We start from the raw sequence: 25,909 nt of genomic DNA, 5'->3' as shown, positions 1-25,909 counted from the left end.
ATCAAATTTCTGCACATTTAAAGAACGAAACTAAAATTACTTCAAGCATTTATTATCAACAGTAATCTCACTAGACGTTTTGATTTATCTCGAGAAAATCAAAACTCGAGTGGGATTTAATTGACTATTACACGATTAGATGAAAGTATATAAAAATTAGAAGTAACGAAGTACTCCAATACAATAAAATATTAATTGACTTACGAAAATACAACTGTCTTCAAATGTATTATTGTACCATCTCAACATTACAAATATTACGCTAGATGCATGCTGGATGGCAGTAGTGTCTAGATGGCTCTACTAGACGGGCTGATATCATCATAATTGATCGGCAGAAGGATAAGGGTGTCATTCTTGATCCCACAATCCGTTTCGAGATGAATGAGCAACAGCCACAAGAGGTGTGTCGTGAAAAATAAGTCATATATGAGCCTTGTTGTCAGCATGTTGGAGCACAATACCACATTACACATTGGACAGTTTTTGGGCTCATGTTCGGTGCCCGTGGCACGATCCCACGTGAAACTTTAAATCAACTTAAACAATATAAAATTTCTGATGCAACGATTGATCCCATAGGATCTCACGTGTTAAAATCATCCTCAGCTATAATTAGTAATCATTTGTACCCAACAAAATTTGTATTGTAAATGATTTCCTACGTTTTCTTATCTTAATGTTTTTTCTTTTTCTTTCCAAATGTCACAAAATTGTTTTGTTTACTTATTATTCTTCATGAATTGATTAGTAGGCCGATGTATCGAACCCTTATTTAGGGCGGCTTTTGTTTAAACAAATTTCATACAGACACTGTAATGATTACTATTCAATAAATCTTAATATTAAACAATCTCTGATACGTGACTATCCATAATATCATATAGCAGAAGTTCTTTTTATCCTCTCAGAGCAGAAGTTATAACATAACCTAACTAATATACACAAGTGTTAGAAAAGTTTTAATTAACGACGATGACATAAAAAATAAACATGAATAATTTTAAAAGGAATAATTATTGAATGTACAATTTTCAAATTTGAATGTGGTTGGTGGTTCAATTGATATTATATTGGACGTGTGCATAATAGAAGTGGAACTCGTTGATTTATGCCTACATGGTGTATTCAACTTATTCAGGATTTCCGAATGGTGCTCTTCATTTATTTGTAAATCGGATTTCAGAAGATGCATAGGTATGATCAGTGATTTTTATTAATTCTTGTTCTTGAATGCCAATGCGAGTCATATTTGAAACTGCTGTGCATCGACTGGAGTGGTTTGTAATTTTATATATATTTTTGACGTCCAGACCAGCGCAGTTTCAAATGTTGGCAAACAAAGAAACAAATGCTAGGGACGCGATAAAATTAAACAAATTCTAGGGACGCGATAAAATTAAACAAATGCTAGGGACGCGATAAAATTAAACAAATGCTAGGGACGCGATAAAATTGTGCGATAAGCAGCCATGATTGGTTGAAATAAGTCCTTTCGTACCATTTTATTGGTCAAAAGTAGTATGACGTAGTAAGAGTGTAATAGTCATAATAAACTACCGTCATAAACTGATCGAGCATATTGGGAATTAAGTCAATGGTTTTTCCCAAAACACATTATGAAATGTTTCATATAAAACAAATTTTATCTCGGAAAGGAAGCAAAAATGACTAAAAATTGTTCTTAAACTTTTTTGTTTGAAATATCTCAAAGAATATCCCCCTGAAATTAATGACATTGCTTATGGTTCAGCCTGTATACATTGGCATTAACAGATTTATTACTATATGTTTCAGTAATTGTGATGATTAATATTTTTAACAAAAGATTCTGATGCCGGTGACATTATTCCTAGGTGGAAATTATTTAAATGCAGTGATCACTTGTCTCGACATAAACATGTAAGCTATGTCAAGGATATATTGGCCTCTTCTTAAGTCAGTGTCATGACGTCAATACTGCAACATTCTGAAATATTCACAATGTCTAACAAACTTGAGACTCTGCCCTTGTATTGCTAAATACTTCAAACGCATTTCGAACTACTTCGTCACGGTATCCCTGTACTACAACCTCATAGCGTTGACATTCCTACGGTATCATTGCATGACGCTAGAGTAAAATTATTTGAAGAAGTGTAGTAATAAGGGAATTAAGCAAAGTTACAGCACCTCCTCCACTGTATTTATTACATACAGGTTGTTCGATAAATTAGTCCCTAATTGTAATAATTACAACTTATTTATTTGTTAGACAATATTTTTAAAATAGTACTGTATGTAATACATACAGGGTGTTCGATATGTTAGTTTCTACTTGTAATAATTATAACTTATTTATTTGTTAAAAATATTTTTAAACAAGTACTGTATTTATTACATACAGAGTGTTCGATAACTTAGTCCCTAATTGTAATAATCACAACTTATTTATTTGTTAAAAAATATTTTTAAACTAGTACTGTATTTATTACATACAGAGTGTTCGATAACTTAGTTCCTAATTGTAATAATCACAACTTATTTATTTGTTAAAAAATATTTTTAAACTAGTACTGTATTTATTACATACAGAGTGTTCGATAACTTAGTTCCTAATTGTAATAATTACAACTTATTTATTTGTTAAAAAATATTTTTAAACTAGTACTGTATTTATTACATACAGAGTGTTCGATAAGTTAGTCCCTAATTGTAATAATTGCAACTTCTTTGTTAAACTACTTTAAAACTAGTACTGTATTTATTACATACAGGGTGTTCGATAAGTTAGTCCCTAATTGTAATAATTGCAACTTATTTATTTGTTAAACAATATTTTTAAACTAGTACTGTATTTATTTCATACAGAATGTTCGATAAGTTAGTTCCTAATTGTAATAATTACAACTTATTTATTTGTTAAACAATACTTTAAAACTAGTACTGTATTTATTACATACAGGGTGTTCGATAAGTTAGTCCCTAATTGTAATAATTGCAATTGCTCTGCAGCCTAAGGGTTATTGTTTACCACTCCTATTCTGTGAATGACTGGGTAGCCGAACTGCCGCGCTCTTGTACAAGTACAGCAGAAGTGAACCCAGGCTATGGTATGGATTGTGATTGTTATTATTGTTATGTTTTTTATTTAACGACACTCGCAACTGCAGAGGTTATATCAGCGTCGCCGGATGTGCCGGAATTTTGTCCCGCAGGAGTTTTTTTACATGCCAGTAAATCTACTGACATGAGCTTGTCGCATTTAAGTACACTTAAATGCCATCGACCTAGCTCGGGATCGAACCCGCAACCTTGGGCATAGAAGGCCAGCGCTATACCAACTCGCCAACCAGGTCGACATGGATGGTGATGAGAATGTTACATACTAAAATTATTTATCTTTAACCAATATGTAAGCAGTTTAGAAAAATTATATATGTTTATATATTTTGGGAAAAAATAATTATAATCGATAGAAAACAGTAATTTTAGTTTATAACATATCCACATGTTTAAGCTTTAATTTGGTACCTCAATGAAATCTTTTGTCCAATTGGAAGTCTACTTTTTGTTCGTTGGAAGGATAACAAATGTCGGAAAATGTGAAACAGAAGAAAACAGACACTGAAGATGGCGTAAGGTATAGAAAGTATAGGGCGCTTATACCTATGATAAATGCCCAAATAATTATGAAATTATTGAGATAATGGATATACAGACGTGGACAAATTATTAGCCTAAAACGTTTTTCTTGGAAACATAATATAATTCGTCATATCAACTACCAGTATAATTCACAGAGTCTCTATTGTAGCAAATATGATTGTTTACATCTTCTGGTATATTTTTCCAATGGATAAGTATAGTTTGTCTGGCTGTGTTGGTATTACTGGTGTTTTAATTATATACTGCAGAATATATACAACAGTCTGTTCTCCCATGGCCTGCAAGAAGACCGGACATGAACGAAATTGAAAATCTGTTATCTATACCGAAGAAGAAAGTGAAGAAAAGAGAGGCTTGCAACAAAACATGGGCACATTTTAGCACTGTCTGATATCTGGCTAAATGACGCTGACATTCAAAGAAAGTGTCAAACTTTGGTTTCCAGCATCCCTGACGAAATCAACGTGTTAATAAAGAATAAGGGAATGTTCACGAAATATTAGTAACCTCTAGACTCAATTTTCTGTTCATTATTTCTGTGCAAAATACATTTTTGTTCATTATTTCTGCCGATAAATACAGCTTTGTTGCACATATAATCAATTTAGTCTAATATTTTGTCCACGTCTGTAAGCAGACAGTGGATACGGGATGACTTATCGTTGAATGTAGGTGCACATTTACTATATGTTACATTTTTCTCATTCAGATCATTGGCTGAACAGGTTTTAAACGTAAACAGGCGACGTCAACATGCTACTGTATCTCCGTACAGTCAGAAGGAAAAGAAAAATAACGTACTGTAGTAGTGTAGCACATACCTTGCAAGTTCAGTCCTCGTCATCATTGATGCAATTACGAGCGTTGCAGTAAACGACGATATATTCTCGTAAGTTGTCGAAGCTGAATCGTCTTCGCCTATCGCTTAAACAGTTTTTGTATCGAGAGAATTTCTGAAGAAAACCTCTAAAATGGGGATCACTCAATTTTTTTAGAGGAATATTTGCACTGAGCATCATGTTGCACGTGTCGTTTAGACCCGGACAACTAAATGATGATGATGATGATGATGATGATGATGATTTCATTTCAACGCATTTCCTGTGCGATGTACTGTTGCAATTTTTCTCTATAGCCTGAGTTGTTTTGGTTTTTATTTCAATTTTACATACATTACGCACGATATTGTCTTCGTTAATACATAAAATGTCACTCTCATACTTCTTAATTGCATTTCGTATCTCTGAGCGAATTTAACGTTTTGACTTCGACATTACGAATGGATCAGCACTACACTATTCAACTCGTACTAAATACTTGAGCAGTATAACACAACTGCACACATTGCGTTGCAATGTGGACCGGGGTTCCTTCGTTATGTACGCTGCTGTACTCGCCAGGTACACAAAAGACGGACGGCGCGGCATGTGCCATATACTCCGATACGAAACAACTTCACTTTTCCTTAAGTCATCCCGCATCCACTGTCTACATATAAGTTATCTATTTTTGAAAACTAGAATACATGAGCTTCCAGATGAGTTAAGCGGGTCCACAAAAAGTTTTGTGAAACGTTGTTCATCACATGGGATATTGGTGCTTTGAGTTTACCGAAATCGCGTGGTTTCCTCCGGTATCTCTCTTCTTTAGCCCAATCCCAGAGGAAAAAAAAAGAACTCTAAAATTACTGAAATTTATATGTACAAATCCAGATACAAAAATGTAGGCCACCTGAATGTTTACTGAGCATGCGCAGTATGTTATAACTGCAACATGAAAAATTCAGGAACAATAAAAAAAATGAGAACAACAAAGTTTCAAGCTGCGTATTTTTCCTAAGAAATCAAAGTCGCTGTATCAGCCTCTTAGAAACTCGCACTTAACGCAATTAAGAAGAGATGGATCGATCCCAGCTGCTTGTAGAACAAAATTATGTGTGCAAATTGAGTTACGAGCCTTAATGTACTTCGCCGTCTCTTGTTATTGCACTTGATTTTGTATTTATAACGACAAAATCGTTCTGCACCAAAAACAAGTCCTATAGGCAGACCGAAAATGTGCAATCTTCATATTTAAGTGAAACAAAATTATTTTACTATTTCATTTAGTAAATTGCCTCCTTACGTACTTACTTACAGGCTTTTAAGGAACCCGGACGTTCATTGCTGCCCTCACATAAGCCCGCCATTGATCCCTATTCTGAGCAAGATTAATCCAGTCTGTACCTTCATATCCCACCTCCCTCAAATCCATTTTAATATTATCCTCACATCTACATCTCGGCCTCCCTAAAGGTCTTTTTTCCTCCGCCCTCCGAACTAACACTCTATATGCATTTCTGGATTCACCCATACGTGCTACATGCCCTGCCCATCTCAAACGTCTGCATTTAATTTTCCTAATTATGTCAGGTGAAGAATACAATGCGTGCAGTTCTGCGTTGTGTAACTTTCTCCATTCTCCTGTAACTTCATCCCTCTTAGATCCAAATATTTTCCTAAGCACCTTATTCTCAAACACCCTTAACCTATATTCCTCTCTCAAAGTGAGAGTCCAAGTTTCACAACCATAAAGAACAACCGGTAATATGACTGTTTTATAAATTCTAACTTCCAGATTTTTTGACAGCAGACTGGATGACAAAAGCTTCTAAACGGAATAATAACACGCATTTCCTATATTTATTCTGCGTTTGATTTCCTCCCGAGTGTCATTTATATTTGTTACTGTTGCTCCAAGATATTTGAATTTTTCCACCTGTTCAAAGGATAAATCTCCAATTTTTATAGTTCCATTTCGTACAATATTCTGGTCACAAGACATAATCATATACTTAGTCTTTTCGGGGTTTACTTCCAAACCTATCGCTTTACTTGCTTCAAGTAAAATTTCCGCGTTTTCCCTAATCGTTTGTGGATTTTCTCCTAACATATTCATGTCATCCGCATAGACAAGAAGCTGATGTAACCCGTTCAATTCCAAACCCAGTCTGTTATCCTGAAGTTTCCTAATGGCATATTGTACAGCGAAGTTAAAACGTAAAGGTGATAGTGCATCTTCTTGCTTTAGCCCACAGTGAATTGGAAACGCATCCCACAGAAACTGACCTATACGAACTCTACTGTACGTTTCACTAAGACACATTTTAATTAATCGAACTAGTTTCTTGGGAATACCAAATTCAATAAGAAAATTATATAAAACTTCTCTCTTAACCGAGTCATATACCTTTTTGAAGTCTGTGAATAACTGATGCACTGTACCCTTATACTCCCATTTTTGTCTATTATCTGTCGGCAATGATAATAATAATAATAATAATAATAATCATAATAATAATGATAATAATAATAAAATAATAATCATAATAGTAGTAATAATAATAATGGTAAGATGATGATAATAATAAGAATAATAATATAAATAATAATAATAAGAAGAATGTTCCTCTACTTGCTGCATTAATAACTAACCAAGTGGTCCCCAACTAACAAATCACATTATAAAGTAAAACGAGGACTGAATACCGATATCCTAAATCAGGTAAATAAAACCGCACATGCATTGTCAAAATCGAACCAAGGTTCGCGAAATTCGCAGGCACAGACGCTACCACTTCACGCAAAGTAGAACACGCACTCAACACTAATAAAATCTTCACTTTACAGTTGATAACACCCGCTGTTGACGATGGAAATTTCTAAAATGCTAACATATAAAAATATCTCCCCTCTCTCTCTCTCTCTCTATGTCTGGCTGTGTCTCCTTTATTTTATGCTATTCGACTTCCTGCCTCTGAAACGAACTCAATTCTGCGACACTAAATGTAAAACGATTTCTCATGCATAGCCTGGAGGCGTCGCTACGGGATACACACACGACATTATTTTAATGCTGCTGGAATCTAGAACGATGTTACTTACATGATGCGGTTATACCCTCAATGCTGGATGGCTGGGCTAGGCAGGTTTCGAACTTGAGAGAACGTATTGTGGAAGGGATTTCTTCTGTACGTGAATGTAATGAAATTACTTGAACCTGCATGTGTTTTCCCACTAATAGGAGACTATGAAGTGGCAATACATCGGAAAAGTTGTCGCACTTCGAAACGACACCTCAAAACTGACACTACAACCTTATGCAACAACTTCTACAGGGCGAAGTGAAACAAGCTTGTCAACGTTACTGCATGTCAGTGTTCATCTTGCACTCCTTGCATTCCCCCGATTTTCTTACATTCTTTCATGTTCTTTCTGCACTCCCCATATTATTTATGGACTCTCTATGTTCGCCTTTTATTCTTCTTGTTCTCCTTGGATTTCCTTGTTCTCCTTGTATTCCCTTGTTATCCTTATATTTTCCTTGTTCTCCTTATATTCTCTTTGTTATCTTTGTTTTCACCTTGTTCTCCTTGTATTCCCCTTATTCTTCTTGTAGTCCCCTTGTTCCCCTTGTTGTCCTCTTATTCCCCTTGTTCTACTTTTATTCCCCTTGTTATCCTTATATTTTCCTTGTTCTCTTTATATTCTCTTTGTTATCTTTGTTTTCACCTTGTTCTCCTTGTATTCCCCTTATTCTTCTTGTAGTACCCTTGTTCCCCTTGTATTCCCCTTCTTGTCCTCTTATTCCCCTTGTTCTCCTTTTATTCCCTTGTTCTCCTTATATTCTCTTTGTTATCTTTGTTTTCACCTTGTTCTCCTTGTATTCCCCTTATTCTTCTTGTAGTCCCCTTGTTCCCCTTGTATTCCCCTTGTTGTCCTCTTATTCCCCTTGTTCTCCTTTTATTCCCTTGTTATCCTTATATTTTCCTTGTTCTCCTTATATTCTCTTTGTTATCTTTGTTTTCACCTTGTTCCCCTTGTATTCCCCTTTTTGCCCTCTTATTCCCTTTGTTCTCCTTTTATTCCCCTTGTTATCCTTATATTTTCCTTGTTTCCATTGTATTCCCTTTGTTGCCCTTTTATTCCCCTTGCTCTCCTTGTATTCCCCTTGTTCTCCTTGTATTCCCCTTGTTCCCCTTGTATTCCCCTTATTGTCCTCTTATTCCCCTTGTTATCCTTATATTTTCCTTGTTCTCCATATATTCTCTTTGTTATCTTTGTTTCCACCTTGTTTTCCTTGTATTCCCCTTGTTGTCCCCTTATTCCCCTTGTACTCCTTTTATTCCCATTGTTCTCCTTTCATTCCCCTTGTTATCCTTATATTTTCCTTGTTCTCCTCATATTCTCTTTTTTGCCTTTGTTTTCACCTTGTTCTCCTTCTATTCCCCTTGTTCTCCTTGTAGTCCCCTTCTTCCCCTTGTTCTCCTTTTATTCCCCTTGTTCTCCTTTTATTCCTCTTGTTATCCTTTTATTCCCCTTGTTCTCCTTGTAGTCCCCTTATTCCCCTTGTATTCCTCTTGTTGTCCTCTTATTCCCCTTGTTCTCCTTTTATTCCCCTTGTTCTCCTTTTATTCCTCTTGTTATCCTTTTATTCCTCTTGTTATCCTTTTATTCCCCTTGTTCTCCTTGTAGTCCCCTTATTCCCCTTGTATTCCTCTTGTTGTCCTCTTATTCCCCTTGTTCTCCTTTTATTCCCCTTGTTCTCCTTTTATTCCTCTTGTTATCCTTTTATTCCCCTTGTTCTCCTTTTATTCCCCTTGTTCTCCTTTTATTCCTCTTGTTATCCTTTTATTCCCCTTGTTCTCCTTTTATTCCTCTTGTTATCCTTTTATTCCCCTTGTTCTCCTTTTATTCCCTTTGTTCTCCTTTCATTCCCCTTGTTATCCTTATATTTTCCTTGTTCTCCTTATATTCTCCTTGTTATCTTTGTTTTCACCTTGTTCTCCTTGTATTCCCTTGTTCTCCTTTTAGTCCCCTTGTATTCCCCTCGTTGTCCTCTTATTTCCCTTGTTCTCTTTATATTCCCTTCCGTTGTTCTCTTTGTATTCTCCTTGTATTTCTCTTTGCTCTCCTCTACTCCTCTTCTAGTCAATTTCCTAGTTAACCCCCATTCTCACCTTGTGAGGAGAAAGACGTATTTGCACGTCAAAATCCGAGAACCTCAGGAATAACCCTCATAGCTTTCTTATTTGTCCACCTTTGCCGGGATTTAAACACAGGTACGCGGTCACCTTAATACAGCGCTCTACCTACTGAATTAACAGGATTTCTTCATACTCTGCTTAAGACTTCTGTAAATCGTAATAATTTTCCTTATATTCGTTATGCCATCTGCCGAGATTTCATACTATAACGTATTAACATATCAACCGTAACAAAATCAATACTCAATTAAAAAAAGTGCTGTGGAAGGAAGTATTGTTTATTTTACGAATTTATTCCAGACGGTTCTCGGAACACAGCCGCTGTCTTTATACAATTAAAATGGCAGCAAAAGCTGTGACCTACTTTAACATCAAGCCCCAATATTTCTTCCGGCTGCCCTTCTCGAGAATCACGCTCCTTGCTCAGCAGTAATATCATTTGCATACAGCACGCTGTAGTTGCTTTGAATATTATCAAATCATGTTTTACGCTCTGATATGAGTGCCTCGGCCGTAAACTTCAACACAATAACACTAATTCCGTACTCAAATGTTGGCAGAACTGATAAGCTAGTGGAGAATTTTAAAATTACCTCAAATTACTGAGCAATTTCGTCGGTGTACCAAATTAATCTCGCGTTAATTTCAGACTTCTTAGTAAAAGTGTGTTTACCCTGATGTATTTCTTTCTTGTCAGTTTCCATGGAAACATAAATCAACATTTAACTTCTTTTCAATCTGGAAAACTGATTGATTGTGAATTAATCTAGCGGCTGACAAAGCTGCAGAGAGCTTATTTCCCGTTCGTTTCTTATTTCTTCATATATATATATATATATATATATATATATATATATATATATATATATATATATATTTTTTTCATTTTCTCTCTTTAAAATCTTCCTTTTTTATTATTTCATCTGTTTATTCATCAGTCATCTCTACTCTTCTCTTTTTTTCCCTCATTTTCACATCTCATTTCATTATTTCCACAATAATATAGGATCCGAAAGATGGTTCTGATTAATTTCAGCATTCTGTTCTAACGTGACTACTGTACCGGTTTCCCCCACCCGTTTCTCTTGGTCTCACTATAAAGACTACTGTACCGGTTTCCACCACCCGTTTCTCTTGGTCCCACTATAAAGACTACTGTACCGGTTTCCCCCACGCGTTTCTCTTGGTCCCTCTATAAAGACTACTTACTGTACCGGTTTCCCCCACGCGTTTCTGTTGGTCCCTCTATAAACACTACTTACTGTACCGGTTTCCCCCACGCGTTTCTCTTGGTCCCTCTATAAAGACTACTTACTGTACCGGTTTCCCCCACGCGTTTCTGTTGGTCCCTCTATAAAGACTACTATATCGGTTTCCCCCACCTGTTTCTGTTGGTCCCTCTATAAAGACTACTGTACCGGTTTCCCCCACCCGTTTCTGTTGGTCCCTCTATAAAGACTACTGTACCGGTTTCCCCTACCCGTTTCTGTTGATCCCTCTATAAAGACTACTGTACCGGTTTCCCCACCCATTTCTCTTGGTCCCTCTATAAAGACTACTGTATCGGTTTCCCCCACCCGTTCCTGTTGGTCCATCTATAAAGACTACTGTATCGGTTTCCCCCACCTGCTTCTGTTGGTCCCTCTATAAAGACTACTGTACCGGTTTCCCCCACCCGTTTCTGTTGGTCCCTCTATAAAGACTACTGCATCGGTTTCCCCCACCTGTTTCTTTTGGTCCCTCTATAAAGCCTACTGTACCGGTTTCCCCCACCCGTTTCTGTTGGTCCCTCTATAAAGACTACTGTACCGGTTTCCCCCACCCATTTCTCTTGGTCCCTCTATAAAGACTACTCTACCGGCTTCCCCCACCCGTTCCTGTTGGTCCCTCTATAAAGACTACTGTATCGGTTTCCCCCACCCGTTTTTGTTGGTCCCTCTATAAAGACTACTGTACCGATTTCCCCCACCCGTTTCTGTTGGTCCCTCTATAAAGACTACTTTACCAGTTTCCCCCACCCGTTTCTGTTGGTCCCTCTATAAAGACTACTGTACCGGTTTCCCCCACCCGTTTCTGTTGGTCCCTCTATAAAGACTACTGTACCGGTTTCCCCCACCCGTTTCTGTTGGTCCCTCTATAAAGACTACTGTACCGGTTTCCCCCACCCGTTTCTGTTTGTCCCTCTATAAAGACTACCGTACCGGTTTTCCCACCTCTTTCTGTTGGTCCCTCTATAAAGACTACTGTAACGGTTTCCTCCACCCGTTTCTGTTGGTCCCTCTATAAAGACTACTGTACCGGTTTCCCCATATCTTTCTGTTGGTCCCTCTATAAAGACTACTGTACCGGTTTCCCCCACCCGTTTCTGTTGGTCCCTCTATAAAAACTACTGCACCGGTTTCCCCCACCCGTTTCTCTTGTCCCTCTTTAAAGACTACTGCACCACATTCCCCCATCCGTTTCTGTTGGTCCCTCTATAAAGACTACTTACTGTACCGGTTTCCCCCACACGTTTCTCTTGTCTCTCTATAAAGACTACTGTACCGGTTTCCCCCACCTGTTTCTGTTGGTCCCTCTATAAAGACTACTGTATCGGTTTCCCCCACGTGTTTCTGTTGTTCTCTCTATAAAACTATTGTACCGGTTTCCCCCACCCGTTCCTGTTGGTTCCTCTATAAAGATTACTATACCGGTTTTCCCGATCCATTTGTTGGTATCTCTATAAAGACTACTGGTTGGGCTGTTGGGCTCTTTTCAGAAAATATTTGCTGTTCGGCTTTGAAAGTCTACCTAGTATTATATAACTGTTTAAAATAATTTATAGAAAAGGACCTCATTAAGTAACTGTCACTTGATTTCCCCTCGTTTCGACCACCCTGTGACATAACCACTCGGAGAGTATTAATTCCTTCATTCACAATGTTCTGGCCAAGGGCAGGTTTTTCACTGCAAACCCAGCAGTCTCTAGTCTTTCCTATTTTTTTCCTTCCTCTTAGTCTCCTCATATGATCCATACATCTTAATATCGTCTATCATCTGATATTTTATTTCGTCCTGAACTATTGTCAACCAGTGTCCCAGCCAATTTCTTTAAGTCTTCCTCAACAGTTTCAGCACCATTCTTTCTTCACCCTCTTTCCAACACAGTTTCATTTGTTATTCTTTCTGTCCATTTCACACGCTTCATTCTTCTCCATGTCCACATTTCAAATGCCGCTATTCGCTTCTCTTCACTTCGTCATAATGTCCATGTTTCTGCCCCATACAACGCCACACTCCATACAAAGTACTTCACTAGTCTCTTCCTTAGTTCTTTTTTCTAGAAGTCCGCAGAAGATACTCCTTTTTCTATTGAAAGCTTCCTTTGCCATTGCTATCCTTCTTTTGAGTTCCAGGCAACAGATCATGTTATTGCTTATAGTACATCCCAAGTATTTGAAGCTGATAACAATAATAGGCTAGTTGATAAAGCGTCGTAAAATAAGCAATTAAAAGAAACCTTCCGAAAGCGACTTAGCTTGTGGCTTTTAGTCATTTTTTATATAGGATGATACATAATCACCTTTCAGTTAAAAATTAGCAAGCAATAATAAAATTTATAGTTATATTTCGGATGATTTTTAGTTAATTATTTAACGACGCTGTATCTACTACTATGTTATTTAGCTTCGGTGAGATTGGTGATAGCGAAATGGTATTTGTCGAGATGAGACCGAGGATTCGCCATAGAATACCTGGCATTCACCTTACGGTTGGGGAAAACCTCGGAAAAAAACTCAACCAGGTAATCAGCATATGTGGAGATCGAACCCGCGCCCGAGCGCAACTTCAAACCGCCAGACTAGCACCTTAACCGACTGAGCCACACCGGTGACTTTTCGGATGATTAAATAGTGCATGGCTGAGTAAAATTCAATGGTGAGGTTGCTACATTTTGGCTCTCTTCTGTCTTAATACGAAACAGTTGAATATCCCACTTCTATAGAATTTATTTTTTCTCCCTTTAGCAGTATTATAAACACAAGCAAAGGGCGGTATTTTAAATTAATTGACGAGTGGTGCTTGTTTATATACAACCCAGACTTCACTTTAAAGTTGGAAACTTCGGAGAAGGGTAGATCTGTTGGCCCCCACACATTAATTAAGCCTTGTCATACATAGGAGCTCTCGAATCAATACACTCTTCGTCGCGTCCAGATATGCAGACCATTGTGAAGCACATCACAATGCGGCTGTATTCTCTAGAAATCAGACTTGAAGTCAACTAAAACCAACGGGCTCGCTAACGTGTACTCTACCTACCCAATTAAATTTCGCTGGTCAAAACGTGCTGTATTCTACCACGAACATCGCAGAGCTAGCTCGGTGGACATTGTGGTTGCAGTTAGACTTGCAGCTAAAAAAAAAAAGGAAAGTCTTCGTTGTAATACTAGATCGATTCTGGAGTGCGACAAAAATAGTACTGGAGATAGCGAAGGTCGAGAACTGTAACTAACATTCATTTCCACGTAGAAAATGTATCACTACAGTAGTAAGGCTGGGAAGTTGATCACGTAAAAAACTCAGGAAAATGACCTACCATATAAAATTACCTTAAATGTCTGAAAAAATGATTAAAATTAAAAGTGACATAGATTACAACAACATTAATAATAATAATACATACATACATACTTACAATTGGCTTTTAAGGAACCCGCAGGTTCATTGCCGCCCTCACATAAGCCCGCCATTGGTCCCTATCCTGAGCAAGATTAATCCTGTCTCTATCATCATATCCCACATCCCTCAAACCCATTTTAATATTATCCTCCCATCTACGTCTCGGCCTCCCCAAAGGTTTTTTTCCCTCCGGCCTCCCAACTAACACTCTGTATGCATTTCTGAATTCACCCACACGTGCTACATGCCCTGCCCATCTCAAACCTCTGGATTTAACGTTCTTAATTATGTCAGGTGAAGAATACAATGCGTGCAGTTCTGTGTTGTGTAACCTTCTCCATTCTCCTGTAACTTCATCCCTCTTAGCCCCAAATATTTTCCTAAGAATCTTATTCTCAAATACCCTTAATCTCTGTTCCTCTCTCAAAGTGAGAGTCCAATTTTCACAACCATACAGAACAACCGGTATTATAACATTTTTTTTTTTATAAATTCTAACTTTCAGATTTTTTTTTGACAGCAGACTAGATGACAAAAGCTTTTGAACCGAATAATAATAGGCAATTCCCATATTTATTCTGCGTTTAATTTCCTCCCGAGTGTCATTTATATATTTGTTATTCCAAGATATTTGAACTTCTCCACCTCTTCGAAAGATAAATCCCCAAATTTTTATGTTTCCATTTCGTACAATATTCTCGTCACGAGACATAATCATATACTGTATACTATGTCTTTTCGGGATTCACTTCCAAACCTATCTTTTACTTGCTTCAAGTAAAATTTCCGTGTTTTCCCTAATCGTTTGTGTATTTTCTCCTAACACATTCACGTCATCCGCATAGACAAGCAGCTGATGTAACCCGTTCAATTCCAAAGCCTTTCTGTTATCCTGGACTTTCCTAATGGCATACTCTAGAGCGAAGTTAAAAAGTAAAGGTGATAGTGCATCTCCCTGCTTTAGCCCGCAGTGAATTGGAAAAGCATCAGATAGAAACTGGCCTATACGGACTCTGCTGTACGTTTCACTGAGACATTTTAATTAATCGAACTAGTTTCTTGGGAATACCAAATTCAATAAGAATATCATATAAAACTTCTCTCTTAACCGAGTCATATGCATTTTTGAAATCTATGAATAACTGATGCACTGTACCCTTATACTCCCATTTTTTCTCCATTATCTGTCGAATACAAAATATCTGGTCAATAGTTGATCTAAAACCACACTGATGATCCCCAATAATTTCATCTACATATGGAGTTAATCTTCTCAAAAGGATATTCGACAAAATTTTGTACGACGTCAACAAAAGTGATATTCCTCGAAAGTTACTACAGTTAGTCTTGTTCCCCTTCTTAAAGATAGGTACGATTATGGACTCCTTCCATTGTTCTGGTACAATTTCCTTTTCCCAAATAGCAAGTACAAGTTTATAAATTTCGCTATATAATGCGCTTCCACTCTCTTGTATTAATTCTGCTGGAATTTGATCGATACCTGGAGACATAATTTTTCAGATTTTCTGTCGCAATTTCGATTTATTATTATTATTATTATTATTATTATTATTATTATTATTATTATTATTATTATTATTCCTCTTCCAAGTATAAATCTCCAACTTTCATAGTTCCATTTCGTACAATATTCTGATCACGAGACATAATCATATACTTAGTCTTTTCGGAATTTACTTCCAACCCTATCTCTTTACTTTGAGAATAAGGTTCTTAGGAAAATATTTGGGGCTAAGAGGGATGAAGTTACATGAGAATGGAGAAAGGTATACAACCAGAACTGCACGCTTTGTATCCTTCACCTGACATAATTAGGAACATTAAATCCAGACGTTTGAGATGGGCAGGGCATGTAGCACGTATGGGCGAATCCATAAATGCGTATAGAGTGTTAGTTGGGAGGCCAGAGGGGAAAAGACCTTTGGGGAGCCCGAGACGTAGATGGGAAGATAATATTAAAATGGATTTGAGGGAGATGGGATATGATGATAGAGAATGGATTAATCTTGCTCAGGATAGGGGCCGATGGCGGGCTTATGTGAGGGCGGCAATGAACCTCCGGGTTCCTTAAAAGCCAGTAAGTATTATTATTATTATTATTATTATTATTATTATTATTATTATTATTATTTACTATTTCTTTGACTCTACTAGACCTACCGCGTAATTTCATTTTGGACTCGCCAGGCTTTGAACCTGGCAGTGGGAGTTAAAGTTGAAACCCTTCGGGCATCTCTAGTTACATTAAATATCTGGCCATAGTGTAACGTAACTCAACTCTGTAGCACTTTGTGGTATCACTTGTAGTGTGTGTTTTGTTCTACTGAAGTGCTTTCATTTGCTCTGCAGGAAGAACATGAGCCACCTGGAGAAGTTCCAGATGCGGATATCGCAGTACGAGCTGTACGGCAAGGACGACGAGCTGGTCAACCAGCTGCTGCAGGACATGGCGACCGAGCGCATCGTCCACATCAGTGAGTACTACTGTCCGGCCGTACTTTCATGACCGCGTCTATTTCATTTGCATATTAACATAATAACTTTCCAATTCACTGCGGGCTAAAGCAAGGAGATACACTATCACCTTTACTTTTTAATTTTGGTCTAGAGCAGCCGTGGCGAGAACGTGACTCGCGAGACATTGTGGCTCGCAGTGATAACTGTGCATTTCGCTTCCTTCTAACCTCCGCAAACCCCCACCCTCTCACTCACTGGAGTCAAACTCCGTTTCATTTGTATTTGTCTCTGACCTGCGAGTGGCATATGTCTCTCTCGAAACCATGTACGAAAGTTCCAAGTAGGATGAGAGGACGCATTTTTTTCTGTCATTATGATGAGAATATTAAATGTATGATTTGTTCACAAGTATTACGAGGAAAACGGTTGTATAAGATAAAACGGCATTATACTGCATGTTACTGATGAAACATTGAAAGGTTAAGTGTTATTGTTATCATCACCATCACCATCATCATCACCATCATCATCATCATCATCATCATTTCTGTACGTCGACCCTTTTTCAGCATATGTACGAATAATGCGGTTAGCTCTTCAATTTGAACTCACTGATTTACTATGTGATGTCAAATGAAAGCTAGATGTAAGGACTTGACAAATGTTGAACTTTCAAATCTTTGCCAAAACATAAATATCCTAAGCTTCGTTCTTTCGCTTGCTCTGTTGAAGCCATGTTCGCTACAACGTACGTTTGTGAAAAATTATTTTCAACAAGTAAAATAGTAAAAACCAAATTTAGATCACGACTGACAGACAAATACCTTCGTGATCAACTACGACTGGCAGTAAGTGACATAATTCCTGATTTTGAAACTTTGTCGCAGAGACATTCTGAAGACAGTTAATTTTAGGTTGTGATAATGTGTCCTATGTTTTATTATTCATTTCTTTCTTCGTTACACGTACTAAACATTAGTTTGTAGCCTTGTACTGTATAAAATTATATTTAAGTGCTTGACGTAAGGAAAATGAAAATGAGTTAATAAGTCAGACAGTTGCTTTACTTCCCCTTCGGGTGTCCGCCTCCCTCCATAGGTGCTATGCACGTTGCACGTTACACAGTGGCTCGGCGCACGATTACATTTTCGCCACCGCTGCTCTACAGTATGCCATTAGGAAAGTCCTGGATAACAGAGAGGGTTTGGAGTTGAACGGGTTACATCAGCTGCTTGTTTATGCGGAATATATTACGAGAAAATCCACAAACTATTATGGAAAAAACTGGAATTTTACTTGACGCAAGTAAAGAGACAGGTTTGGAAATATATCCCGAAAAAACAAAGTACGCCTACATGATTATTTATCGTGACCAGAATATTGTACGAAATGGAAATATAAAAATTGGAAATTTATCCTTTGAAGAGGTTAAAAAATTCAAATACTTTGGAGCAACAGTAACAAATACAAATGACACTCTGAAGGAAGTTAAACGCAGAATAAATGTGGGAAATGCCTGTTATTATTCGGTTGAGAAGCTTTTGTCATCCAGTATGCTCTCAAAAAAACTGAAAGTTAGAATTTATAAAACAGTTATATTACCGGTTGTTCTGTATGGCTGTGAAACTTGAACTCTCACTTTGAGAGAGGAATAAGTTAAGGGTGTATGAGAATAAGATGCTTAGGAAAATATATTTTGGGGCTAAGAGGGATGAAGTTATAGGAGAATGGAGAAAATTACACAACGCAGAACTGCATGCATTGTATTATTTACTTGACATAATTAGGAACATTCAGACGTTAGAGATGGGCAGGGCATGTAGCACGTATGGGTGAATCTAGAAATGCATATAGAGTGTTAGCTGGAAGACCTGATGGAAAAAAATCGAGACATAGGTGGGAGGATGATATTAAAATAGTTTTGAGGTAGGTGGGATATGATAGTGGGGACTGGATTAAATTTTCTCAGGATAGGGACCGATGACGGGCTTATGTGAGGGCGGTAAGGAACCTCCGGGTTGTATAAAAGCCCTTTTGTAAGTAAGTATTAACGTAATTCGCAGTCACCGGCGTAGCTCAGGCGGTACCGCGTTTGCCTGATCCAGAGTTGCGCTGGGACTTGTATTGATTCGCGCTTGGGTTTGATTACCAGGTTGGGTCTTTTCCGAGGTTTTCTCCAACCGTAAGATAAATGTCAGGTGATTATGACGAATCCTCGGCCTCATCTCGCCAAACACCATATAACTTTCACTAATTCCATCGACGCTAAATAACGCAGTAGTTGATACAGCGTCGTGAAATAATCGAGTAACAAAAATACACAATACAAACACTATGACACTATTTCGAAAACACGTAATAGGCCGATGTGTTGATTTATTCGCAATTATGACATATTGATAGCAAGTAGGATATGATGTTAAAACTAGGCCTACGTATGGAAAGCCTATATTGTGAAGTTAGATGACCTTCACCATTAAACAATAAAAATTAAAAATATGTCAGCTATATTTGTGACTTAAAATAGACATAATACAAACCGCTTAAGAAATGGAGATAAATAATTATATTTTCACTCATCTCTACAAAGAAAAGTGAAGACTTTCGGCGGGCAAACGCGTGACCAAATCGAGTATACGGCACCGGAACGGATTCTTGCTAGTAGAAATGTACAGTCTTAGAAAAACGTTTTGTCGCACAGATACATTTTAAGTCCCAGAAAGGATGCAGTGCGCATGATCAGAGGACGAGCGACCTGGTTGACACGAGGACTAGTTGTGGTAATAAAATTAGTTTTGTTTCGTTGTATGTCTGATCATGCGCACTGCCTTCTTTCTGGGACTTGTAAATTATGTGTGCGACAAAACTTTTTAAGACTGTACAATACAGCGAAAAATCGTAAAAATTAGTCAATTTCTCGAGTGATCAGTTACTTACTACACAACCAGTATATTGGTTGCAATAGAACGATATATTATATTCTACTAGTAGCTTTTGCAGTAAATCCTGCAAACTAAGTAAATTAGACGTTCAAATAAAAATTTTCAATAAAGAGTACCAGAGATTTTGAAAGTTATTTTCTTCCATAATAATGAAACATACTGCTCTGAATGTTCTTTTTATGCCAAATACTTTTTCTTGAACCTATCCACCTTCAGGTTTTGAGTTTAAACACGAAAACGCAAGTAACAATGTCAGGACGATCAGTGGGTTTTTCATGTGGGGACTAAATAATAGCTAATTCAGGTCATTGTGAATTGTACGCGAAAGTTAAAAAATGCCAGGTTTGCTATGCTTTCGAACAGTAAACATAGCATCTTGGTATAGCTGCTGCATGGAGAGCTTGAAATGTAGAGGGTAAAATCATTTTATTCTGTTAAGAGATCTTGCTGAAATAATCGAGAGACTACTAAATTTTCTAGGTCTCTTATTTTATCAGTAAGTAATACAATTTTGGTTTTTCCTTAGGAACTGTAATTTTTGCGCTCTCTCGAGCCAATACTGAAGAGAACCACGCATATAAGTATGTACACCACACCGCCATTAAGTATATGAAAAAGACCCAACCCCACTTGATTAATAACTGTAAAATTATTTCATTTTTAATAATATTATTATCTTACGTAAGTTTTGTAGTTATAGCCTATACTATATAGCCGCCATTCAGTAAATTATACAAATGAAGATCTAATTTCATATATTCTCTACATCCACTTATATAACCCCAAAAGTTTCACTTTCATATCATTAATATAGCATTAATATGTATAATTAATGAAAAATAGTCGCATCATGGCATTAATAATTATAATAATATTTAATTTCTAATGATAATAATGTCATAAAACCATCTCAAGTTTTGTAGATTTTGATATCCAATATACAGCTGTACTCATAAAATTACACACCGCAGAATCAGACCTGTAAATTATTTTTAGTAAGTCTTAAAATTTTTAATAACCTATTGAATTTGAGCTCTAAATATATCAGCAATCTTGCAGGTGATGGCCTTCATGTAATAGCCTGTTGTTTATTGTAGGCTAGTGTGTGTTTTGTTTTATTCTAAAATGATGCAATTAGTTCTCAAAACTGACGACAGATGGATTTTGGAAAATATGAAAATTATGTAGGAAAACTAACGCTTCACTGAAAGTTACTATTTTTCTGAAAAACGTCGGGTTCTAAGCTTCAAAATGAGGGGTCATTTATTAAAATCTGTTCAGCCGTTTTCCCGTAATTTCCATTACCAGTTCAATTATATATATATATATATATATATATATATATATATATATATATTTTCGTACTATCTGTGGATCTCACTTTGAAATTCATCGCAAACATTCGTGTATTAGTAAATGCATACTTACTGTAATAAATGTATACATATTTCATTGCTTAATTTCAGTAAAAATAACTTGTTCAATTATTTAAGTAGTTATGAACTCCATGATTATTCTCTTTGAGTGTCAAATGCCAGTTTCTATAGATCCAAAGAATGGCTTAAAACTATTGCCATTGCCTTGTTTAATAAATTACCTCCCTGGCCAGTCTATTTGTTTTATTTAGATTTAAGGGAAGACGATACTGAAAATTTCAAATTCCTTTTCTCCTTGAAACTTACAATGTTTTGTGTACTGAACAACTGTACAATATATAAAATCTAAATTTGAGTGTTAGCTTTTTAAAAAAGGAAAAGGGAGCCCAAATTTGGCACTTGGCTCCCATTTTGCAACTATTTACAAACATTTATATAACTCAGTTGTTTTTAGATATTGTTTCAAAAGTTTTTTTTTTACTATTAGATTCACAAGATTTACCACAAAATGGGTTCACTTGATTTTTAATATGCTTTATAGAAACATTGTAAATGATTTTAGAATATCGCGAATTTCAGTTTCCGAGTCCACTCTTTTGTACATTATTAATTATTTTCATATTGAATTTAAACATCAATATTATAATGAAGCCAAATCTTTTTAAATAGTCTGTTTAAGATCTGTACAAAATTTGAGCTTCCTATTGTTTATAGTTTCAGAGTTATATCAATTTACGTTGAACACTGTAGTCAAGAAAGCAATTTACAGAAAAACACATCTACAGAGTCACTTGATATAAACTCTCACTTGAAGGACCAGGCAATGATTGTTGTGGACTATATTTACTACCTTTCTTACATTTTTTGACTCATTTTTTGAGCAGTTTCTCACAGTTTTCATATTACTTACAAGCCTAGCCTTCTATTTGCTAATCCTGCCCATGATTTGTGACTAACTATTATACAAATGCACTAAAAACATAAACCTACACTAACTGCAACCTATATAATGCACACTATTTGCATGCTAAGTGTTTCAGACACTACAATAACTATTTCCGTCAAGATGTAACAACCACATTTCTATATTTTAGATCAAAACAATTTTCAAGCATAAGAATGAAAACCTCGTAAGTCGACTTTTTTTCGAAAATGCTATTTTCACTCAAATTTATAGGAAAGCCCGTGCTCTTATGGTCTACAATTACAAAATTTTCATTTTTAAATTTTTTCATGAAAAAAGAGAAAAATTGAAAACCACGTATTACTTTATGCTTTAATTTTAAAATGAAAAGCGCGTATCTCTAGTCATTATAGAAAATCCGACTTACGAACCATCTATTTGAATGTGAAAACCTTGTATGTCGAAATCATATAGAATTTCCGACTTACGAGCCATCTATTTAAATGTGAAAACCTTGAATGTCGATGTTTTGCTCTCCTGTAAAATTTAGAAAATTAGACATACGAGGTTTTCATTCTTAGGTGTCGATTATTATCTGACCAAAACAACTAAAGGAATGATACTATCTTCTGCTATCTAGTGAATAAAACGGAAAACTATTGGAGATAGGGCTGCCATACTATTGAAGAATGAAATTATATAAAACAAACAAACGAAATCAGATTGAGAATACTGTAAATTTGAAAGAAACGAGATTCAAAAATAAAGTAGGTTAACAGAGTTTTAAAAATGGCATCATTAAATGTCATAGCATTGACTTAGGGTTTAAATTTTATTTGTAATTTATTCTATTACTTACTTACGGCTTTTAAGGAACCCGGAGGTTCATTGCCGCCCTCACATAAGCCCGCCATCGCTCCCTGTCCTGTGCTAGATTAATCCAGTCTCTATCATCATATCCCACCTCCCTCAAATACATTTTAATATTATCCTCCCATCTATGTCTCGGGTTCCCAAAAATTCTTTTCCCCTCCGGCCTCCCAACTAACACTCTATATGTATTTCTGGATTCACCTTTACGTGCTACATGCCCTGCCCATCTCAAACGTCTGGATTTAATGTTCCTAATTACGTCAGGTGAAGAATACAATGCGTGCAGTTCTGTGTTGTGTAACTTTCTCCATTCTCATGTAACTTCATCCCTCTTAGCCCCAAATATTTTCCTAAGCACCTTATTCTCAAACACCCTTAAACTCTGTTCTTCTCTCAAAGTGAAAGTCCAAGTTTCACAACCATACAGAACAATCGGTAATATAACTGTTTTATAAATTCTAACTTTCAGCTGTTTTGAGAGCTGTTATCCTCTATAGTAAAAAAATTGTTTTAAGCGACAAAAATGTTTTTGAAAAAGAATGTGAATTTTAGTGAAATTGCAGTATCCTCTTCCTTTAAACCATCTGTTCATAATAGGCTCCTAAATGAAAAAAAAATGTTTCTCTCTTCTTAACTTTTATAATAAACTGTCTAGCTTTTATTAATCAGTTAATCTTTTAGTACTTTGATTTTTATTGTATTTATTGTAAATTTAACATTAATTGCAATTATAATAGTAATTGTATTCTTAATATTGTAGTTGTAATCCCCTGGTAGAGGGGAAGAGAAGGCCTGATGGCCTTATCTCTACCAGGTTAAATAAATAAATAAATAAATAAATAAATAAATAAATAAATAAATAAATAAATAAATAAATAAATAAATAAATAAATGAATGATCAATTTCGTAATGTCTAAGAATTTTTATGTGCATACTGATAGCATTTTTAATTTGTCCGTTTTACGAGTACCATTTGTGTACCTATATTTTTGTCTCGCGATTCACTCCTTGATGTTTCTAAGATTGATTGAACCCGATATTTGTCAGCTCGCATTTTGTGACCCTCAGCTCCTGAATTCGGGTAGTTGTAACATATTTCACTGCGATGCAGTAGGCTACTAAAAAACTGACTGCAGCCAATCAATGCCAGTACTGGCGAAATAATTATTAACACTAGTTATATTAAATTATGTGTAATAATGTTAACCTAGTTACCGTAATGAAGATGTGGTCATAATTGTCATTAAAAAGAGTTTTCCATGCAATTATCGGAGCGTGTTTAATAATATAAAACATGTCAACACACAGAGTGCCCAAAACAACATCGCCAACATGTTGAAATTAGCAGAAGACCGCATTCTCGAGAGATCTTCAAATTTCGAAGTGAAATATGTTGGAATAAGTAAGATTAGTGATTTTACTTGCATAACACGTTTCACGGCACAGCACGAGGAAACTACGTTACGTGACATTTCCAGGTACGTTCTTAAGAGAAATTAATGACTAATAATTTGCGAAGTTCAAGAACGACAATAATATATTATATATTATTACGATATACCGAAGTACATATGATATTTCCGTGCAGATATTCTGCGTCATCATATGATGAAAGATGATTGGAAAGGAGAAAAATTGGACAATAATATTTTTCAGTAATCACCCCGACAATAATTAGTTGAAGTACAATGGTGGTTAAATTTTGATCGAGAGTATAATTTTTCCTAAAATTAAAATAACTGTAATTAAGCTTCAGACTTACTCCCGGTTTTCTCCGAACTTTTTTAAATTAGGGAATAGAAAATGGAAAAAACGTTAATTTTATATTTTTCTTATTAATATGTTATTTATTTTCGTATTTATTTACGTTTCCATTCATGTATTTATTTATTATTCCCTTATTTACTTATTTTCTTATGCATTTACTCATTTACTTCCATTCTTACTTATTTATTCATTGATTCACTTATTTACTTATATATTTCCTTATGTATTTACTTATACATTGACTTATTTTCTTGTTTATTTCTTTCCTTATGCAGTTACTTATTTACTTACTCATTAACTTATTTATTCATCGACATTTTTATTTACTTATTGCCTTCGGTATTCGCTTATTCATTTACTTATTTTCTTATACATTCACTTATTTTCTTATTTACTTACATATTTACTTATTTATTAATTTATTTGTTTACTCATTTTCTTAATTACTTATTTAGTTATTTATTTACTTATTTCCTTACTTACTTACTTATTTACTTTCTTACATATTCTCTTATTTCTTTATTTACTTATTTTTTTTTGCATTTACTTATTTATTCATTTATATATTTATTTACTTATTTATTTGCTTATGTATTTACTTATATATTCGCATATTTTCTTATTTACTTACATATTTATTTTTTATTTATTTATTTATTTATTCACTTCTTAATTTATTTATTTACTTATTTCCCAATGTATTTATCTTCTAATGTATTTTCTTACGTATTTACTTACATATTTTCTTATTTATTTAGTCACTCATTTATTCATTTACTTATTTACTTACATAATTACCTATTCATTTTTATCTATTAATTTATATACTTACATATTTGTTACGTATTTACATACTTATGTATTTATTTATTTACATATTCATTTATTTATCTATTTATTTGCCTACGACAGGGACAAGCCCAAATTACAATACACAATACAAATGGTTGCTTGTAACATAGAAAATAAAAAAAGACATGAAAAATGAGATGAAGACTGATAAAATAAAATATAAATATAAATTCAAAATGAAAAAATATATATAAACAGAACTGGAAATACAAGATACAGAATAAATTAAAGATGTAAAAATGAAGACTGTAGAGTAACAAATTGATAGCAATATTATTTTAAATCAACTACGGTACCTACTTCAAATATTTTAGTAAGAGAAATTCTATACGTAAATGTAAGAAATGCTGAATTCTCAATATCATGGTTTACGTAATTTTA

At 35.4% G+C, this 25,909-nt stretch overlaps 1 protein-coding gene across 1 annotated transcript in view; it reads left to right on the top strand.

The window, feature by feature from the left end:
* The first annotated feature begins 16,683 nt into the window (after positions 1–16,683).
* Positions 16,684–25,909, top strand: part of LOC138702084 (extracellular serine/threonine protein CG31145) — a 378,856-nt gene continuing 369,630 nt past the window's right edge. Inside the window, exon 1 of the mRNA XM_069829626.1 lies at positions 16,684–16,830. Within this exon, the coding sequence (XP_069685727.1) occupies positions 16,713–16,830 (118 nt within the window). The 5' untranslated portion in view covers positions 16,684–16,712. The remainder of the gene's footprint in view (positions 16,831–25,909) is intronic.

The sequence above is a fragment of the Periplaneta americana genome, chromosome 6 (genome assembly GCF_040183065.1).
Source record: "Periplaneta americana isolate PAMFEO1 chromosome 6, P.americana_PAMFEO1_priV1, whole genome shotgun sequence".
Classification (NCBI taxonomy): domain Eukaryota; kingdom Metazoa; phylum Arthropoda; class Insecta; order Blattodea; family Blattidae; genus Periplaneta; species Periplaneta americana.
The sequence above is the reverse complement of the archived record's forward strand: the minus strand, read 5'-3'. Positions and strand labels throughout refer to the sequence as shown.